Here is an 18,906-nt window from a genome sequence, read left to right on the forward strand (position 1 = left end):
GCATGTATTCCGTCTCTGCGTGGATTTAACCCTTTGACTGGTGCTGGGCAGTGTGCTTGTCAGTGAAGGATGGCCACCAAAGACTTACCATACAGGTCAGGTTGTTGGTACTGGTTTCTGTATTGGGATTTCTTCTTCTGGGAAGCGCATCAAATTTGTTTATTAAAATGATAATAATAATAATATTATTAATAATAATAATAATAATAATATTTATATAGCGCTGAATCTTGTGCAGAGACAAATCTAAGCGCTTTCACACGAGTCATTCATACGCATGCATAACTCTAAAACTGAAGACAAGGGAGGGAGGCTATCTTGTGAAGAGGTGGGTTTTAAGGCCAGACTTGAAAGAACACAAAGTAGTAAAATACACCGCGAATGCACACCGCCATGCTGATGTCATTTCACTAAGGTTCATCAGTCAGAGGGTTAACTTCTGTGTATATGCGGTGTAGAAGGATGAATGCGTTCGTGCGGCGTTTGGAGTGACTGGTTTGATGTCAGACTGACAGACCTGCTGCACGTGCTTCTCGTTGTCCAGGACTGTGAGCGGAACCTGCTGTACGACCTGGTTCTGAAGCTGAAGCCCAACCTCTTTCTGCCCGGCGACTACGTCTGTCACAAGGTGAGGTTTCGGCGTCAACAACTTTTATCCAGCATATGATTCGCGTTTATTTCATCGTGAGCAGTGCCGAGCCTCCTTCTGCCTGGCGACTGCGTCTGTCACATGATGAGACTTCTGCGTCAAGAACTTTTGTCCAGCACATGATTCGCGTTTACTTCATTGTGAGCTGTGACTTTCTTCTTTTTTTAAATTATTTGTGAGCAGTGACTTCTGAGATTAATCAATCAATTTTTAAATGGATGATTAAAGATGTATTTTATTGTATTATATTTTTGTCTCAAGTTGCATGCAAGTCCACGGAACACTTGTGTCAAGAACGGAAGGTTGATGGCGATGGTTATGATGGTGATGGCGTCGATGACATGCTTATCACCACCGCAGTCGTCTTCACAATCATAACTATCGCCACCACCATCTTCACAGAGCTAACTGGGTGCGGGTATGTAGATTATCATGCTATCGTGATTGCAATAAATATTGATGATTATGATAGAGTGTTGGGGGTGGGGGTAATGGACAGCAGCATACGACCGGGATTGATATTTCCCTCCCTCCACTTGACTTTGAGTGCTGATCTGGGAGCTGGTCTTTCGGTTGAGACGATAAACCGAGGCCGCGTATGCAACATGTAATCAACGCGCGTAAAATGCCAAATTCTGCAGATAAAGTCACTTTGCTAGAAAAAGGAATAAACTTGCAGACAGGACGAAGAAAAAAAAGCTGGGTGGCATTGTACTGCGGCGACGCTCTCTACCTGAAGACAGCAACCCGAATTTAACACAAAGAAATATGTTATAAGAAACCGTAATGTAATATAATGCAATACAATGCAGTACAATACAATACAATACAATACATAATCATCAACTTTACCACCCACCTCTTTCCTTCCCCGGGGCTACCTGCATCCACCCATCCATCCACCCATCCATCCATCCATTCATTCATTCTCTCATTCCCGCCCTTCCTCTGCAGGGAGAGGTGGGCAAGATGTACATCATCAACCACGACCAGCTCCATCCATCCATCGATCCACGCGTCCTTCCTTCCTTCCTTCATTCCACCCACCCTTCCATCCATCCACCCTTCCTTCCATCCACCCTTCCTTCCTTCCATCATCCTTCCATCCACCCACCCATCCATCATCCATCCATCACCCATCCATCACCCATCCATCCTTCCTTCCTTCCATCACCCATCCATCCATCCTTCCTTCCATCCATCACCCATCCATCCATCCACCCATCCTTCCATCCACCCATCCATCCTTCCATCCATCACCCATCCTTCCTTCCTTCCATCCATCCATCCATCCTTCCATCCACCCATCCATCCTTCCATCCATCCATCCTTCCTTCCATCCATCCTTCCATCCATCACCCATCCTTCCTTCCATCCATCCTTCCATCCATCACCCATCCATCCTTCCATCCATCACCCATCCATCCTTCCATCCACCCACCCATCCATCCTTCCATCCATCACCCATCCTTCCTTCCATCCATCCTTCCATCCATCACCCATCCTTCCTTCAATCCACCCATCATCCTTCCATCACCCATCCTTTTTCCATCACCCATCCATCCACCCATCCTTCTTTCCATCACCCATCCTTCCATCCATCCACCCATCCTTTTTTCCATCACCCATCCTTCTTTCCATCACCCATCCTTCCTTCTTTCCATCACCCATCCATCCACCCATCACCCATCCTTCCATCCATCACCCATCCATCACCCATCCTTCCTTCTTTCCATCACCCATCCTTCCATCCATCACCCATCCATCCTTCCATCACCCATCCTTCCTTCCATCCACCCATCCTTCCTTCCATCACCTATCCTTTTTTCCATCACCCATCCTTCCATCCATCACCCATCCTTCCATCCACCCATCCTTCCATCCACCCATCCTTCCATCACCCATCCTTCCTTCCATCCACCCATCCATCCTTCCATCACCTATCCTTTTTTCCATCACCCATCCTTCCATCCATCACCCATCCTTCCATCCATCCATCCACCCATCCTTCCATCACCCATCCATCCTTCCATCCATCACCCATCCTTCCATCCACCCATCCTTCCATCCACCCATCCTTCCATCACCCATCCTTCCTTCCATCCACCCATCCATCCTTCCTTCCATCCACCCATCCATCCTTCCTTCCATCACCCATCCTTTTTTCCATCACCCATCCTTCCATCCATCCATCCACCCATCCTTCCATCCACCCATCCTTCCATCCACCCATCCTTCCATCACCCATCCTTCCTTCCTTCCATCCATCCATCCTTCCTTCCATCCATCCATCCTTCCATCACCCATCCTTCCTTCCATCACCCATCCTTCCATCCATCCATCCTTCCTTCCTTCCATCCATCCATCCATCCATCCTTCCATCATCCATCCTTCCTTCCATCACCCATCCTTTTTTCCATCACCCATCCTTCCATCCATCACCCATCCTTCCATCCATCACCCATCCTTCCATCCACCCATCCTTCCATCCATCCCATCCTTCCTTCCATCACCCATCCTTCCTTCCATCACCCATCCTTCCATCCATCCACCCATCCTTCCTTCCATCCACCCATCCTTCCATCCATCCATCCATCCATCCATCCACCCATCCATCCTTCCTTCCATCCATCCTTCCTTCCATCCATCCATCCTTCCTTCCATCATCCTCCCATCCATCCTTCCTTCCATCCACCCATCCATCCTTCCATCCACCCATCCTTCCTTCCATCCATCCATCCATCCTTCCTTCCATTCATCCATCCATTCACTCCCTGTGCAGGGCGAGGTTGGCAAGAAGACGTACATCCATCCACACCGTCACTCACTCCCTCTCTCCCTTCCGTCAAAGAGAAAAAGAAGATGAAGTACATTTTGTGCTGAGCTGTCCAGCTCTTGAAGAGATTATATTTCTCTATTCCATTCCATCTAAATATTACCGACAGCCTTGTACATTCAAACTGACTTTGTTGATGTCTTCAAAACGACAAAATGATGTGTGAAATTTGTCCATCTTCCTCCATAAAGCATTTAAATTTAGAGAAATTGCAACTTCATGATATGTTTTCTTTTTATAAATGTTGTTTCAAGTGATTTTTTTTTCTCATCGTGTCTGTTCAAACAAATGCGACATAACAGATGTTGTTTGTTTACCCCCCTCATAGGGGCTGGGGCCTAATGAATAAATTATCCGTATCCGTATCCCTTCCTCCCGTCCTTCTACAGGGCGAGGTAGGCAAGGAGATGTACATCCATCCACCCATCCATCCACCCATCCACCCACCCATCCACCCACCCATCCATCCACCCATCCACCCACCCAACCATTCACACCCTCACTCCCTCCCTCCCTTCCTTCCGTCCTTCTACAGGGCGAGGTGGGCAAGGAGATGTACATCATCAGCCAGGGCCAGGTGGAGGTGGTGGGCGGCCAGAACAACGAGCTGGTGCTGGCCACCCTGTCGGAGGGCAGCGTGTTCGGCGAGATCTCCCTGCTGGCCATGTCGGGCCGGGGCAACCGCCGCACCGCCGACGTCCGCTGCAGCGGCTACACCAACGTCTTCACGCTGTCCAAGACCGACTTTGAGGAAGCCATGAACGAGTACCCCGAGGCCCAGAAGCTGCTGAAGAAGCGGGCCAAGTGAGTGTGTGGGTGGGTGGGTGTGTGGGGAGGTATGGGGGAAGGTTGTGGGGAGAAGAGTGGTGGTGGGTGGGGAGGGTGAGGGAGATGGTGTAAGGGGTTAGGAGGGGGATGTTTTGGAAATCGTGTGTGTGTGTGTCTGTGCGTGGTTGGGAAGGTGGGGTTGTTGGGGAAAGTGTGATTGTGTGTGTCTGTGTGTGTGTGTGTTTGGGGGAGATGTTGGTGTAGGTGTTACGAGTGTCACGGAAATAGTTTTGTGTGTGAGAGAGGGGGTACAGAGATGGTGTGTGGACCTGGGGCTGTTAGGAAATGGTGTGTGTGCGTGCGGAGAGGGGGGCGGGAATGTGTCCAGAGAGTTCGGAAAATTGTGAGTTTGCGTTTTGGGGAAATAGTGTGGTGAGTGGCAAGAGGATGGTGGGGAAATAGTGTGGTGAGTGGCAAGAGGATGGTGGGGAAATAGTGTGGTGAGTGGCAAGAGGATGGTGGGGAAATAGTGTGGTGAGTGGCAAGAGGATGGTGGGGAAATAGTGTGGTGAGTGGCAAGAGGATGTTGGGGAAATAGTGTGGTGAGTGGCAAGAGGATGGTGGGGAAATAGTGTGGTGAGTGGCAAGAGGATGGTGGGGAAATAGTGTGGTGAGTGGCAAGAGGATGGTGGGGAAATAGTGTGGTGAGTGGCAAGAGGATGGTGGGGAAATAGTGTGGTGAGTGGCAAGAGGATGATGGGTGGTGAGTGGCAAGAGGATGGTGGGGAAATAGTGTGGTGAGTGGCAAGAGGATGGTGGGGAAATAGTGTGGTGAGTGGCAAGAGGATGGTGGGGAAATAGTGTGGTGAGTGGCAAGAGGATGATGGGTGGTGAGTGGCAAGAGGATGGTGGGGAAATAGTGTGGTGAGTGGCAAGAGGATGGTGGGGAAATAGTGTGGTGAGTGGCAAGAGGATGGTGGGGAAATAGTGTGGTGAGTGGCAAGAGGATGATGGGTGGTGAGTGGCAAGAGGATGGTGGGGAAATAGTGTGGTGAGTGGCAAGAGGATGTTGGGGAAATAGTGTGGTGAGTGGCTAGAGGATGTTGGGGAAATAGTGTGGTGGGTGGCAAGAGGATGGTGGGGAAATAGTGTGGTGAGTGGCAAGAGGATGATGGGTGGTGAGTGGCAAGAGGATGATGGGGAAATAGTGTGGTGGGTGGCAAGAGGATGTTGGGGAAATAGTGTGGTGAGTGGCAAGAGGATGGTGGGTGGTGAGTGGCAAGAGGATGGTGGGGAAATAGTGTGGTGAGTGGCAAGAGGATGGTGGGTGGTGAGTGGCAAGAGGATGATGGGGAAATAGTGTGGTGAGTGGCAAGAGGATGATGGGGAAATAGTGTGGTGGGTGGCAAGAGGATGTTGGGGAAATAGTGTGTTCGGGAGGGCAGGGGAATGCTGTGGGAGAAATGGTGTTTGTGTGTATGCGTGTGTGTGTGTGTGTGTGTGATTGGGGTGTTTGTGGAAATGGTGTAGGGGTGTTGGCAGCATGTGTGGGATGTTGGGGTTATAGTGTGTGGAGGGGATGGAATAGTGTGGGATGTTGGGGTTATAGTGTGTGGAGGGGATGGAATAGTGTGGGATGTTGGGGTTATAGTGTGTGGGGGGGGGGATGGAATAGTGTGGGATGTTGGGGTTATAGTGTGTGGGGGGGGGGATGGAATAGTGTGGGATGTTGGGGTTATAGTGTGTGGGGGGAGGGGGATGGAATAGTGTGGGATGTTGGGGTTATAGTGTGTGGGGGGAGGGGGATGGAATAGTGTGGGATGTTGGGGTTATAGTGTGTGGGGGGGGGGATGGAATAGTGTGGGATGTTGGGGTTATAGTGTGGGGGGGGGGGATGGAATAGTGTGGGATGTTGGGGTTATAGTGTGTTGAGGGGATGGAATAGTGTGGGATGTTGGGGTTATAGTGTGTGGAGGGGATGGAATAGTGTGGGATGTTGGGGTTATAGTGTGTGGAGGGGATGGATGGAATAGTGTGGGATGTTGGGGTTATAGTGTGTGGGGGGGGGGGATGGAATAGTGTGGGATGTTGGGGTTATAGTGTGTGGAGGGGATGGAATAGTGTGGGATGTTGGGGTTATAGTGTGTGGGGGGGGGATGGAATAGTGTGGGATGTTGGGGTTATAGTGTGGGGGGGGGGGATGGAATAGTGTGGGATGTTGGGGTTATAGTGTGTGTGTGTGGGGGGGATGGAATAGTGTGGGATGTTGGGGTTATAGTGTGGGGGGGGGATGGAATAGTGTGGGATGTTGGGGTTATAGTGTGTGGAGGGGATGGAATAGTGTGGGATGTTGGGGTTATAGTGTGTGTGGGATGGGATGGAATAGTGTGGGATGTTGGGGTTATAGTGTGTGGGGGGGGGGATGGAATAGTGTGGGATGTTGGTGTTATAGTGTGTGGAGGGGATGGATGGAATAGTGTGGGATGTTGGGGTTATAGTGTGTGGGGGGGGGGGATGGAATAGTGTGGGATGTTGGGGTTATAGTGTGTGGAGGGGATGGAATAGTGTGGGATGTTGGGGTTATAGTGTGTGGAGGGGATGGAATAGTGTGGGATGTTGGGGTTATAGTGTGTGGAGGGGATGGAATAGTGTGGGATGTTAGGGTTATAGTGTGTGGAGGGGATGGATGGAATAGTGTGGGATGTTAGGGTTATAGTGTGTGGAGGGGATGGAATAGTGTGGGATGTTGGGGTTATAGTGTGTGGGGGGGGGGATGGAATAGTGTGGGATGTTGGGGTTATAGTGTGTGGGGGGGGGGGATGGAATAGTGTGGGATGTTGGGGTTATAGTGTGTGGAGGGGATGGAATAGTGTGGGATGTTGGGGTTATAGTGTGTGGGGGGGGGGGATGGAATAGTGTGGGATGTTGGGGTTATAGTGTGTGGAGGGGATGGATGGAATAGTGTGGGATGTTGGGGTTATAGTGTGTGTGGGGGGGGGGGATGGAATAGTGTGGGATGTTGGGGTTATAGTGTGTGGAGGGGATGGATGGAATAGTGTGGGATGTTAGGGTTATAGTGTGTGGAGGGGATGGAATAGTGTGGGATGTTGGGGTTATAGTGTGTGGGGGGGGGGGGATGGAATAGTGTGGGATGTTGGGGTTATAGTGTGTGGGGGGGGGGGATGGAATAGTGTGGGATGTTGGGGTTATAGTGTGGGGGGGGGGATGGAATAGTGTGGGATGTTGGGGTTATAGTGTGTGTGGGATGGGATGGAATAGTGAGGGATGTTGGGGTTATAGTGTGTGTGGGGGGGGGGGGATAGAATAGTGTGGGATGTTGGGGTTATAGTGTGTGTGGGGGGGGGGATGGAATAGTGTGGGATGTTGGGGTTATAGTGTGTGGGGGGGATGGAATAGTGTGGGATGTTGGGGTTATAGTGTGTGTGGGATGGGATGGAATAGTGAGGGATGTTGGGGTTATAGTGTGTGTGGGGGGGGGGGGATAGAATAGTGTGGGATGTTGGGGTTATAGTGTGTGTGGGGGGGGGATGGAATAGTGTGGGATGTTGGGGTTATAGTGTGTGTGGGGGGGGGGGATGGAATAGTGTGGGATGTTGGGGTTATAGTGTGTGGGGGGGATGGAATAGTGTGGGATGTTGGGGTTATAGTGTGTGGAGGAGATGGAATAGTGTGGGATGTTGGGGTTATAGTGTGTGGGGGGGATGGAATAGTGTGGGATGTTGGGGTTATAGTGTGTGTGGGATGGGATGGAATAGTGTGGGATGTTGGGGAAATGGTGTGGGATGTTAGAGAAATATGTTGGATGTTGGGGAAATGTGTGAAATGTTGGGTATTGTGTGGGATTTGGGGGAAATAGTATATGTGGGATGTTGGGGAAATAGTATATGTTGGATGTTGGGGAAATAGTATTTGTGGGACGTTGAGGAAATAGTATTTGTGGGACGTTGAGGAAATAGTATATGTTGGACGTTGAGGAAATAGTATGTGTGGGACGTTGAGGAAATAGTATTTGTGGGACGTTGAGGAAATAGTTGAGGAAATAGTATGTGTGGGACGTTGAGGAAATAGTATTTGTGGGACGTTGAGGAAATAGTGTGAGTGTGGGACGTTGGGGAACATCCCCAACATCCCACATACGTGTGGGACGTTGAGGAAATAGTATGTGTGGGACGTTGAGGAAATAGTATTTGTGGGACGTTGAGGAAATAGTATGTGTGGGACGTTGAGGAAATAGTATTTGTGGGACGTTGAGGAAATAGTATTTGTGGGATGTTGGGGAAATAGTGTATGTTGGATGTTGGGGAAATAGTATTTGTGGGATGTTGGGGAAATAGTGTATGTTGGATGTTGGGGAAATAGTGTATGTTGGATGTTGGGGAAATAGTATTTGTGGGATGTTGGGGAAATAGTGTATGTTGGATGTTGGGGAAATAGTATTTGTGGGATGTTGGGGAAATAGTGTATGTTGGATGTTGGGGAAATAGTATTTGTGGGATGTTGGGGGAAAAGTGTATGTTGGATGTTGGGGAAATAGTATTTGTGGGATGTTGGGGAAATAGTGTATGTTGGATGTTGGGGAAATAGTGTATGTTGGATGTTGGGGAAATAGTGTATGTTGGATGTTGGGGAAATAGTGTATGTTGGATGTTGGGGAAATAGTATTTGTGGGAGGGGAGGGAATGGTGTGGGGCGTCTCGGTGACAAAAAGGGGTTAGGTCAGTCTGGTCCGGGCGAAATCTTATTAACGAAAGTGGCAGGGCTTTTGTTCGTTTGTTTTACAATAGAGAGTATTATTATTATTATTATCATCCCAATGTGATATTGACGGATGAATTTTCCGGCTGATGGCAGAAAACTGCTGAGAGAGAACGCCAAGAAGGAGCAGCAGGTCGAGGCAGAGGCGGAAGAGATCATCAAGACTCCCAACGACACCCCCAAACTGGTCAAAACTGTCATACAGGTACACACGACTGTAACAACAATTCACACTGCCATACATCTTAAGGTAGCCACACACAAAAATTCATCAGAACAGTCTTCTACCAAAGGTTTACAGGTACACACAAAAATCATCAGAACAATCATTATGCCATATGTCTACAGGTAGACGCATAAGAATCATCAAAAGAACCATTCTGCTTTAGGTCTAAATGTAGACGCAAAAAAACCATCGGAACAATTCTTCTTTCGATAATGCCATTAAATCTGGTGTTATTGATTTTATCATTTCTTGTTTGTTTTTTGTTCCATCCGTTCTTGGTGGCCTTTTTTGATTAACTTAAATGTTTTCGTCATTTCTACTCTTATGTCAGCCTGTCAAAGGCGGTTTGTCACAAGCCTTCAAACTCAGTTTGAACTTCTCGGTCTTTACTTATTTGTGTCTTTCCTCTTGTAAGAGGGGTTTTGTGTCTGTGTCTTTCCTCTTATAGATAAGAGTTTATTCAAATATTAGATATAAGAAGCACTTATTGCTATCAAGGTAATTAATTTATTTTGTAATTTATTTCTTTTGTTCCAGCGTCTTCATTTTCTCTCGGTTTCCGTAATGTATTCCATAGTATACTTGAATTTTCTTCTGTTTTATCACGTATTTGAGAAATACTGGCGTGCCATTAATTAGTTTCTTTTGCATTTGATCATTGTACTGTTTTCTTTTTGAAAAAAAAAGTAGATTTATATTTTTTATGGGCTGCGATTAACTGCATTCAGTTAAAATTTTCTCTTCCATTTTAGAACCCAAAGCAAGTACAACCATACTGGATTTAGTGCTGTTTTCATGTTGTGTTTTACCTTTTTTCCTCCATGTATGTAAAAAGTTTCAGTTTCGATTTCAATTTCCCAAGGAGACGTCACTGCGTTTGCACAGCCCCATATACGCTACACCACATCTAACCCAACGCGCTTATTCCGGCCTTGATCGCATGCATATATATTTGTGTACTTACCAGAGTGAATTTCTTCTACATAATTTTGCCAGAGGACAACACTCTCATTGCCATGGGTTCTCATTCAGTGCGCCAAGTGCGTGCTGCACACGGGACCTCGGTTTAGCGTCTCGTCCAAATGACTAGACACGCAGTTTGATTTTCCAGTCAAACTTGGGAGAGAGGGATAGAGCGGGAACCGAACCCAGACCCTCAAGGACTCTCTATATTGGCAGATGAGCGTCTGTACCATTCTGCCGCCTTCCTAATTTCATTATGACCTGGAGCATTATTGTGTATATCATTTTCCCCAGTATTGGCGGTTGTTAATCCTGGATGTTTGTGAAAGGATTTTGTAATAATTTTGTGAAATGTCCTGTTTTGAGAGAATAGAACCTTTATGGCAATGCAAAAAAAAAAGAGAGAAATATTAAAGCTTTTTTCTTTTTTTTTTTAATCTGGTACACACCGAAACAACCCTTATTTTTTACTACCTTTTTCCTACACAGTCATTTTCTTGGCTTTTAAACTTAATTTGTCCGCTTTTGCGAAAAAAATTTGACGTATTTTTTGCTCATTCATCTGTTGTACCATGTAATCTTTGCAAACCAACTTGCTTAATAGTTTGTTTCGTCATATCCTACGAGTTATTCATTTTAAATCTTTTTTCTTTTTCTTTTTTTTTTCTTTTTTGTTCCTTTTTTGTGCTTTATTTGTAATTGTATTGTTGACAATTTCAATGCGCTTTGAAAGTGATAATCTGTGTATGCATTTCGTTTGGGTTCAGGCATTTTCCTGTAAATAAGACGAACAATACTAGGTGTGTATATATATATATATATGGACAATGATTCGAATATTCCAGTAAATCATTCACTTTCACGTGATTTACATACTTCATAAGAGCTTGCGAATGTTCAGTGTAATAAACAGTAGGTTATGAACTAGACGATGAAACTATCTTGCGAATCTCCTGGCATATGTCCGTTTTATTGGTATAACAGTAACTTCTTCTCTCTCTCTTTTTTGAACGTTTTCTTTTGATACATTTTTCTGCACCCCTACACCCATCGAACACCTTTGGGGACAATTTTCATACACACAGTTTTTGAGGAACTTTATAACAATTATTTTGAGAATTCAGGCCCTTGGAAACCCAAGTCTTCCAAACTGTCCACAAAAATTCCTGTGTGGAATTATCAAACCTTCCTTTCAGATGTATTCATTGTCATTTCCGATACTGTTCCATGCTTTTTGATGATGACGATGATGATGATGATGATTATATACACAATGTAGTCATATTACGTTGAATCTTGTGCGGAGACAAATCAATGCGCTTTCACTCACGACTGGCGTTTGAATGCATAATTGTTAACCAAAGAAATGAAACTCGCGTGGACAGACGGTTTGAGAAACCATGGGCAGAACGAGGGAAGGGTGGGTGGGTGCTGTTTTGGAAAGAGGTAGCTTTTAAGACCACACATGAAAGAGCTGAGTGTAGGGATTTAAACAAAGCAAAAGAGGAAGACCATTACTAATGGCGCACCCTAAATATGAGATATTGATTGGGTGTCCTTGCGTATTTCATTTTGATAATTTTTGGGGGGGTCGGGGGGGGGGCGTTGTTGTTGTTTTGATGATGAATACAGAAACTCCAGATACTTTTGTTGTCTTGTTTCTAGTTTCTCTACAATTTTGCACACATACGTAAACTAGTAATGGGACCTCATCGGCTGGTTTTTCTTACCATGCGTCTTGCAAATGTATTAAGTGCTATAAATTAACGTTTCTCTCTTTGACCCATCTTTTAGTATCATCATTCCTATTAACACCGTCAGCTTTTACATTTATGTTCCTGAGTTTTCCTCGATAATGTTTTCATTCTCTGATTTGCTCGCAGTTTCTACTCTACTGTTAGTGAGATTTGTGGAAAATGAATCAACTGTAAATCTGATTATTTTTATGATCGGTGTAAAATGATTCAACTGTTTTTCTGATTATTTTTATACTTGTGTGTTCTTCAGTATCACAAATATTTTGATAATGTATTATTTTTACAGTTGTGTGTTCTACAGTATCACAAATATTTTGATAATGTATTATTTTTACAGTTGTGTGTTCTTCAGTATCACAAATATTTTGATAATGTATTATTTTTACAGTTGTGTGTTCTTCAGTATCACAAATATTTTGATAATGTTATGTTAGAACGACTTTGATATTCTTGTTGTGATTAACCCTTTTTTTTCAACATGTGGATGTATTACATTTTAAAAAATGCTACTGTGCTGGAAACTCTTAACATAAAAAACACACAAACACTTCGCAATACTCATGCACATCAAAACAATATTTTTACCTATCTCTCAGAAGGTATTATTATATGCTCCTCTGTCTCCTTCTCTCTCGCTGTGTGTGTGTGTGTGTGTGTGTGTGTGTGTGTGTGTGTGTGAGGAAAATGTGAATAATTACAATTCAGCTTAAACTGTTAATCCTCGAGTAATGAAGATTTGTAAAAGTGGACTATAACATATAATTATATATAATATATCATTCCTACGTCCTTATATAAAGCCTTCAGTTCATGTGTGGGGGTGCGCGCGCACTTGTGTGTGTGTGTGTGTGTGTGTGTTGTTTTGGTGGTGGTTGTGGTGTCGCTGTTTCCCACTAGGTACTGAAGCCAGAATCGGTGACGGCTCAAAAGCTGAGCCCCTCCTTGAAACGTATGGCCCGGAGGGATAACCACCACCTGCAGGTTCCACGACCAGTGCCCAAGGGACCCAAACTGTCCGACCATTCCCGTAGCAACTTCGCCTTTGACTTTGCCGACGAAAAGGTATATACAGCAAGCGAGATGGCCTGTGTGTTTGTTTGTGTGTGTGTGGGGGGGAGGATGAGGGGGGAGGGATATGGGGGGGGGGGGTCTGTTGGTCTGTCGGCCTGTTTTGATTTTTAGTCATTAATCATTCAGTATGCATTTTTGGCTCACGTGTGTGTCAACACACGACATACGTCCATGTAAGAATACAGTGTTTCTGGGTTGTTGTTTTGTGTGTGTGTGTGTGTGTGTCCGAGGTAATCTTTTGCATATTCATTTTCTCTGGAAAACTTGGTCTCTTGACACCAAATTTTCCCTTAAAATAGGGGAAAACTAGTTCTTTCACACATTTTCATTATCATGACAATGCACTTCTGGGAGGGGCACAGAATATTAAATGTTCTCACGGTCAGGTTTCTGTTACATGTCTATTTCTTATTCACAAAACACGCTGATTAAAAGCAGCCGTTGTGTCATTTCTAGTTCACACAGGAACTTCTTTTGCAAAGTATAGTAGTTAATTGACGCACACATCTTTCAAATGTATGGAAAATCTGCTTTGCAGTGAAACGTAAACCTAAATATATTATAGGGAATCATTTTCTTCAAACCGATCTCACTAATTTAAAAAAATTTATATTGTAAGATATGACTCTGGGCATAGAAAGACCTCTGTGTTTTACACTCAGTGTAATGGTTTTACCTATCTACATTCGCACGTCGTCTTTTTCTGAACATTCCAGAGCGAACACCATTTAATGAATATTCACTAGCAGGCACATCCGATTGTCCTCGATAAAATATTAACGGGAAGCGAATGAGTCCATTGGACTTTATTCAAAGAATGAATCGTGTTATTGGCCTCATCACTGACTGCATTTAATGTCCGCGAATGGCCATAAGAATCAGCAGATCTCCTTTCATTTTGCCCACAACGTCGGCATCAAAGGAGCAGTTACACTTTATTTGAACTTCGCATGCGCGTTTGAAGATCTTTCCCCCCACTAATTCCAGCGTCGATGCAAAACTCTCGAAATCTCTATTGGAGATAATTCCCAGCTACTTCACAGAATCCGAGAATGAGTTGCTTTTTTTTTGGTGTTGGTGCTAAAGAGGGCAAAGAGAGGTTCAAGCCAGTTTGTATATTTCAGTCCGTGACGTTAGTATTGTACACTCCTCAGGTCCCTCGGACTTCAGTCACAGAGAGGAAGACGTGCCGTGATCGAAACTCGTGATATAATCTTCCGAGTACAATTCGTTGAAAAAATAATGAGTTGTCCAGAGTTATAATTGTGTACATTACGCCCGAACGTGTGTTTGGCGATTTATTGTTCAGTTTGGCGAAAGTCGGAAAGTCGTGATGCAGACAGGGGAAGCTTTAAATACAGATCTATGTTATGCTCATAAAGTATAAAAATACCGATCGACTGATGTGGGCAGCTTAACGTAGAATTGCTCGGTTTCCAGGAAGCAACTTTTGGTTCGACAAACACTTATTTTTTTATGGTAAGCTTTATTGTTAAGCAGAAAACACACGTGATTCGTGAAGGCCTTTGTTTGTTTATTTATTAATTTAAGCCACTGGTCTGTTTTTATCTATTTTATTTGGTTACATACTTGTTTCGAAATTGATTAAAAATAAATAAATAATGTTTTTTTTAATTTAAAAAAAAAAAAAATATATATATATATATACACTGTTAATTCTACTTGTTCATTTTTGTTACCCTTTTTGTCCGTGCGCTCATAAATGTCATCACTCACAATGATAAGGTCGCAGCAGTCCCATGTGCCAATGGTTCACATAGGTGCCTGTTCTGATTCAGCGCATCAGTACATCAACAGCTTCCGCACCCCCTTTGTCGATAGTAAAACTGCCTGATTGTAGAATCTGAATGAAACGACACTCATCATATTCTAATACCAGTGAGAAGGTTTTTTTACGCGTGAGTTTGTTTATACACCCACCATTTAAGCAACCATACTGTTTTCGGAGGTATAAGCATACCAGGTGAATACCGCAATGCTTTTGGAACCCTAACAAGGCAGAATGGATCACGGGAACTTAACGCACGTATTTTGGCCTTCTGCAAGGGTATATACACACACAGGACTGTGGGGGTTAAAGCACTAACAGGTCGGCATATGTGCTGACCAGCAAGACAGGACTGTATGGATTAAAGCACTAACAGGTCGGCATATGTGCTTACCAGCAAGACAGGACTGTAGGGGTTAAAGCACTAACAGGTCGGCATATGTGCTTACCAGCAAGACAGGACTGTGGGGGTTAAAGCACTAACAGGTCGGCATATGTGCTGACCAGCAAGACAGGGACAAGTCTGTACCTTGGACACACCGGTCGCTGTCAGGATTCCTGACCCACATGGGACAGACGTTCGTGCTCTGACCACTTGGTTGTCATGGTTATCCAAACTCACTGTGGAGACCATCACCACCTCCCTTCAGAAACAGCACTCATGGGTTGCTGCTGAACTAGTGATCCGGACACAAACCAACAACAGATTGCTCAAGCGGTGTCAGCATGCGCAACAAACAAACAAAAAATTTTAAAGTTTGCTTTGGACCGATAATTTTCAAGAGTCAACTCTATAATTCCGAAGACCTGGGGGAAAAACTCAGTGTAAAGCCATGGGAAAATTCCTACTGACAAGCCATGAAAAAAACCCGCCTCTTGCCGCAAAACAAACTTTGCGCATGCTATGAGGCTGCTTGTACAAATCGCTCGCTCATTCTTATGACCACTCTGTGTCTTAAGACTTTCGTTTGCTACCGTTTCTTTCGCTTTTCTGTTGTTGTCTTTATCCAGTCAGAAATCAAGTGAAATGAATGGACAAGCTGGGGGAGGGGGTCAGGAGAAGAATGCCGTATGAACAGGTAAAAGCATGTACACCAGAGAAATGTAAATGTAAAATTAAACTAACCGTCACGGCGCCTAGTGAGCAAGTGTGGAGACTTTTCCGATCTTCCAAATCATGTGCAGACCTGCTAGTGCCTGAAACCCCATTGCGTGTATATGCATGGAGTAGATCAAATACTGTGTACGCACGTTAGAGATTCCGTAATCCATGTCAGCGTTCGATGGGTTATGGAAACAAGAACACACTCGGCATGCACCCCCACGAAAACTGAGTATGGCTGCCTACATGGCAGGGGTGAAAAGTCATACACGTAAAAACCACTTGTGTATACGAGTGAACATGGAAGTCGAAGCCCACGAACGAAGGGGGGGGGGGGGGAGTCTATCCTTTTCCTACATTTTCTGCCGGCAGGTCAAGCCAAGAATTCGCACTGAATCCTACGACGAGCACAGCGACGCCGACAACGACGAGGTGGATGGGAACAGCAAGGGACCCCAGCAGTCGTCCCCCCAGGCAGACATCAACGATAACGACGTGGACGCTCTCCTGCACAGTGACGACGAACACGACGACGGCTCCATGGATCATCTCCACAAAGACCAGAAGCCCTCCCCACACCAGGACAGAACCTTCGACGAAGAGTTTTTCGACAACATGATGAGCGAACTCCGAGCGCAGGAGGTCACCGGAAGTGCGGACAAAAGCGGGTCCGGGAAAGAACAAAACAACACCAAGCAAGGGAGACAAAGCAGCCTGACTTCCGACAGCTCCAGAAAGACCAGCAGTGAAGAGAGAGGAGAGGAAGAGACGAGGGGCGGAGTGCAGAAGAAGGAAGGGAGAACATGGAGCGGAGACACGGACTCCTCGCAGAAAACGAACAGAGCCAGGCGCAGAACGAGCCAAACTTCTCAAAGCAACGAACCCAGCGTGGAAGGGGAGAAGACCCGCAAAGTCAGCAAGGGGAGGGAGAGGAGGGGGACCGGGGGAGAGACGGAGGGGGAGAGGAGGAAGCCCAGCCGGGAGGAGAGGAAGATTTCCGGGGGAGGGCGGGAGGAGAACAGCGGCACGGAGGAGGCGGAGAGCACACTGATCAGCATGGACAGTCAGGATTCAGGTCAGTGCGAGCGGTTGCACGTGTACATGCACTTGAACATGCAAGAGCGTGCAGGCGTCTTTGTGATTCTGCGCGTGTTCCCGAGCACATAGATAAGCAACTGGATTAGGTGTGGGTTTTCACTTCCGTCTGTATTTGAGGGGTGGGGTGGGGAGGCAAACATGCATTTGAAATGAGTATGCGTTCATGAATATGCGCTGTATCGCGTGCATAGAGCTAAGATGAACCCTTCATATGGTAACGTCGTTCGATGCCGGGGTGTTGGTGGTGATCTTTACAGGTCTTGGTGATGGCAGGGACGTTGTTCAGGATGGGGAAGGGAGGGGGAGGTGGTGGAATCCTGTGGCTGTCCATGGCCGTGCTGTTTGGTTGACGTTCCGTCCTGTGGCTGTCCATGGCCGTGCTGTTTGGTTGACGTTCCGTCCTGTGGCTGTCCATGGCCGTGCTGTTTGGTTGACGTTCCGTCCTGTGGCTGTCCATGGCCGTGCTGTTTGGTTGACGTTCCGTCCTGTGGCTGTCCATGGCCGTGATGTTTGGTTGACGTTCCGTCCTGTGGCTGTCCATGGCCGTGCTGTTTGGTTGACGTTCCGTCCTGTGGCTGTCCATGACCGTGCTGTTTGGTTGACGTTCCGTCCTGTGGCTGTCCATGGCCGTGCTGTTTGGTTGACGTTCCGTCCTGTGGCTGTCCATGGCCGTGCTGTTTGGTTGACGTTCCGTCCTGTGGCTGTCCATGGCCGTGCTGTTTGGTTGACGTTCCGTCCTGTGGCTGTCCATGGCCGTGCTGTTTGGTTGACGTTCCGTCCTGTGGCTGTCCATGGCCGTGATGTTTGGTTGACGTTCCAAGAGGGAGGTCCTGGTTGCCTGCAGAGGGCCGAGTCGTGGATATTCGTCCTGAAAGTTGGATGGGGGTTGAAGTTTGTATGGGTGTAAGGTCCGCATCTGGCGTTCCAAGGGTTCATGTTTGGCTTTGTTTTCAGTTGTCACAACACAATGGCAGACATTTATTGGCTCATGCTTGCAGTTTCTCAATATGTGTTTGCTGAAAAACTGAATGCAACCTAAACTGAAAACAAACTCAAAAACAACTTTGAAACTCATTCTGCACAGCAATGCATCACAGAAACTGAAAGCATTGTTTTGAGTTTTCGTTTGAAATGAATAAGAGAAAAAGTTGTACAGCTGATGCGTTTACAGAAGTCGGTTATTTCCAAAGTTAGTTAACCTGGTACTTTGCAAGCTACTTTCCTTTGTGCTCCCTCTATGTGTTTGTGTGTGTGTGTGTGTGTGGTTGTTGTTGTTGTTTTTGTGTTTGTGTGTGTGTGTGTGTGATTTGATTTGATTTGTCTGAGACTCCCAATTATTTTGTGAACAAAAACCGTTTTTGCTTCAGACAGGAATTGCAAAATAATTATATTCGGATGTGGTCTGACACCTTTGAAAATGGCAACAAATGTTTCTGATAGAGAAACTTAAAACCCAGTTTTGGAAGAGAAATTTCAAGTTTACCTGGATGTAACATCTATCATTGATACATTTCAGGTGTAATAGTCACAGATTACCTGTTGAGACTGATAGACATCATAATATTCCAAGTGAATTGTCTACCTTTTGTAACTGTGATGTGGGTGTTATTGGAGACAATTCAATTTTATTATGGAATGTCTGAAATATGGGGTTCTTCGAAACGAATACCTTCCAAAGGAATATTTGAATCCAAAATCAGTTTTTATTTTTGCAGTTTGTTGAAAGCAGGGAGGAGAGTATTTGAAAGTAGGGAAGATCATCAAAACGGGAAAGATTACAAGATGATGTGATAGTTACGTATCTTGTTTCTTTTTATCACCAGTTTCGATGTTTTGATTGCTGTTCACATTTTTATTATTATCATTATTAT

General features: G+C 45.6%; 1 protein-coding gene across 2 annotated transcripts in view; it reads left to right on the top strand.

Moving 5' to 3' along the window:
- Positions 1 to 18,906, top strand: part of LOC143300380 (uncharacterized) — a 323,773-nt gene that overhangs the window by 296,009 nt on the left and 8,858 nt on the right. Inside the window, exons 14-19 of one of the 2 annotated variants that reach the window (XM_076613997.1) lie at positions 545 to 628; positions 4,021 to 4,289; positions 9,126 to 9,234; positions 9,793 to 9,816; positions 12,873 to 13,037; positions 16,310 to 17,012. In XM_076613997.1, the coding sequence (XP_076470112.1) occupies positions 545 to 628; positions 4,021 to 4,289; positions 9,126 to 9,234; positions 9,793 to 9,816; positions 12,873 to 13,037; positions 16,310 to 17,012 (1,354 nt within the window). The remainder of the gene's footprint in view (positions 1 to 544; positions 629 to 4,020; positions 4,290 to 9,125; positions 9,235 to 9,792; positions 9,817 to 12,872; positions 13,038 to 16,309; positions 17,013 to 18,906) is intronic. The other variant, XM_076613998.1, reaches the window with a different exon arrangement.

This window comes from Babylonia areolata, chromosome 26 (assembly GCF_041734735.1).
Source record: "Babylonia areolata isolate BAREFJ2019XMU chromosome 26, ASM4173473v1, whole genome shotgun sequence".
Lineage (NCBI taxonomy): Eukaryota > Metazoa > Mollusca > Gastropoda > Neogastropoda > Buccinidae > Babylonia > Babylonia areolata.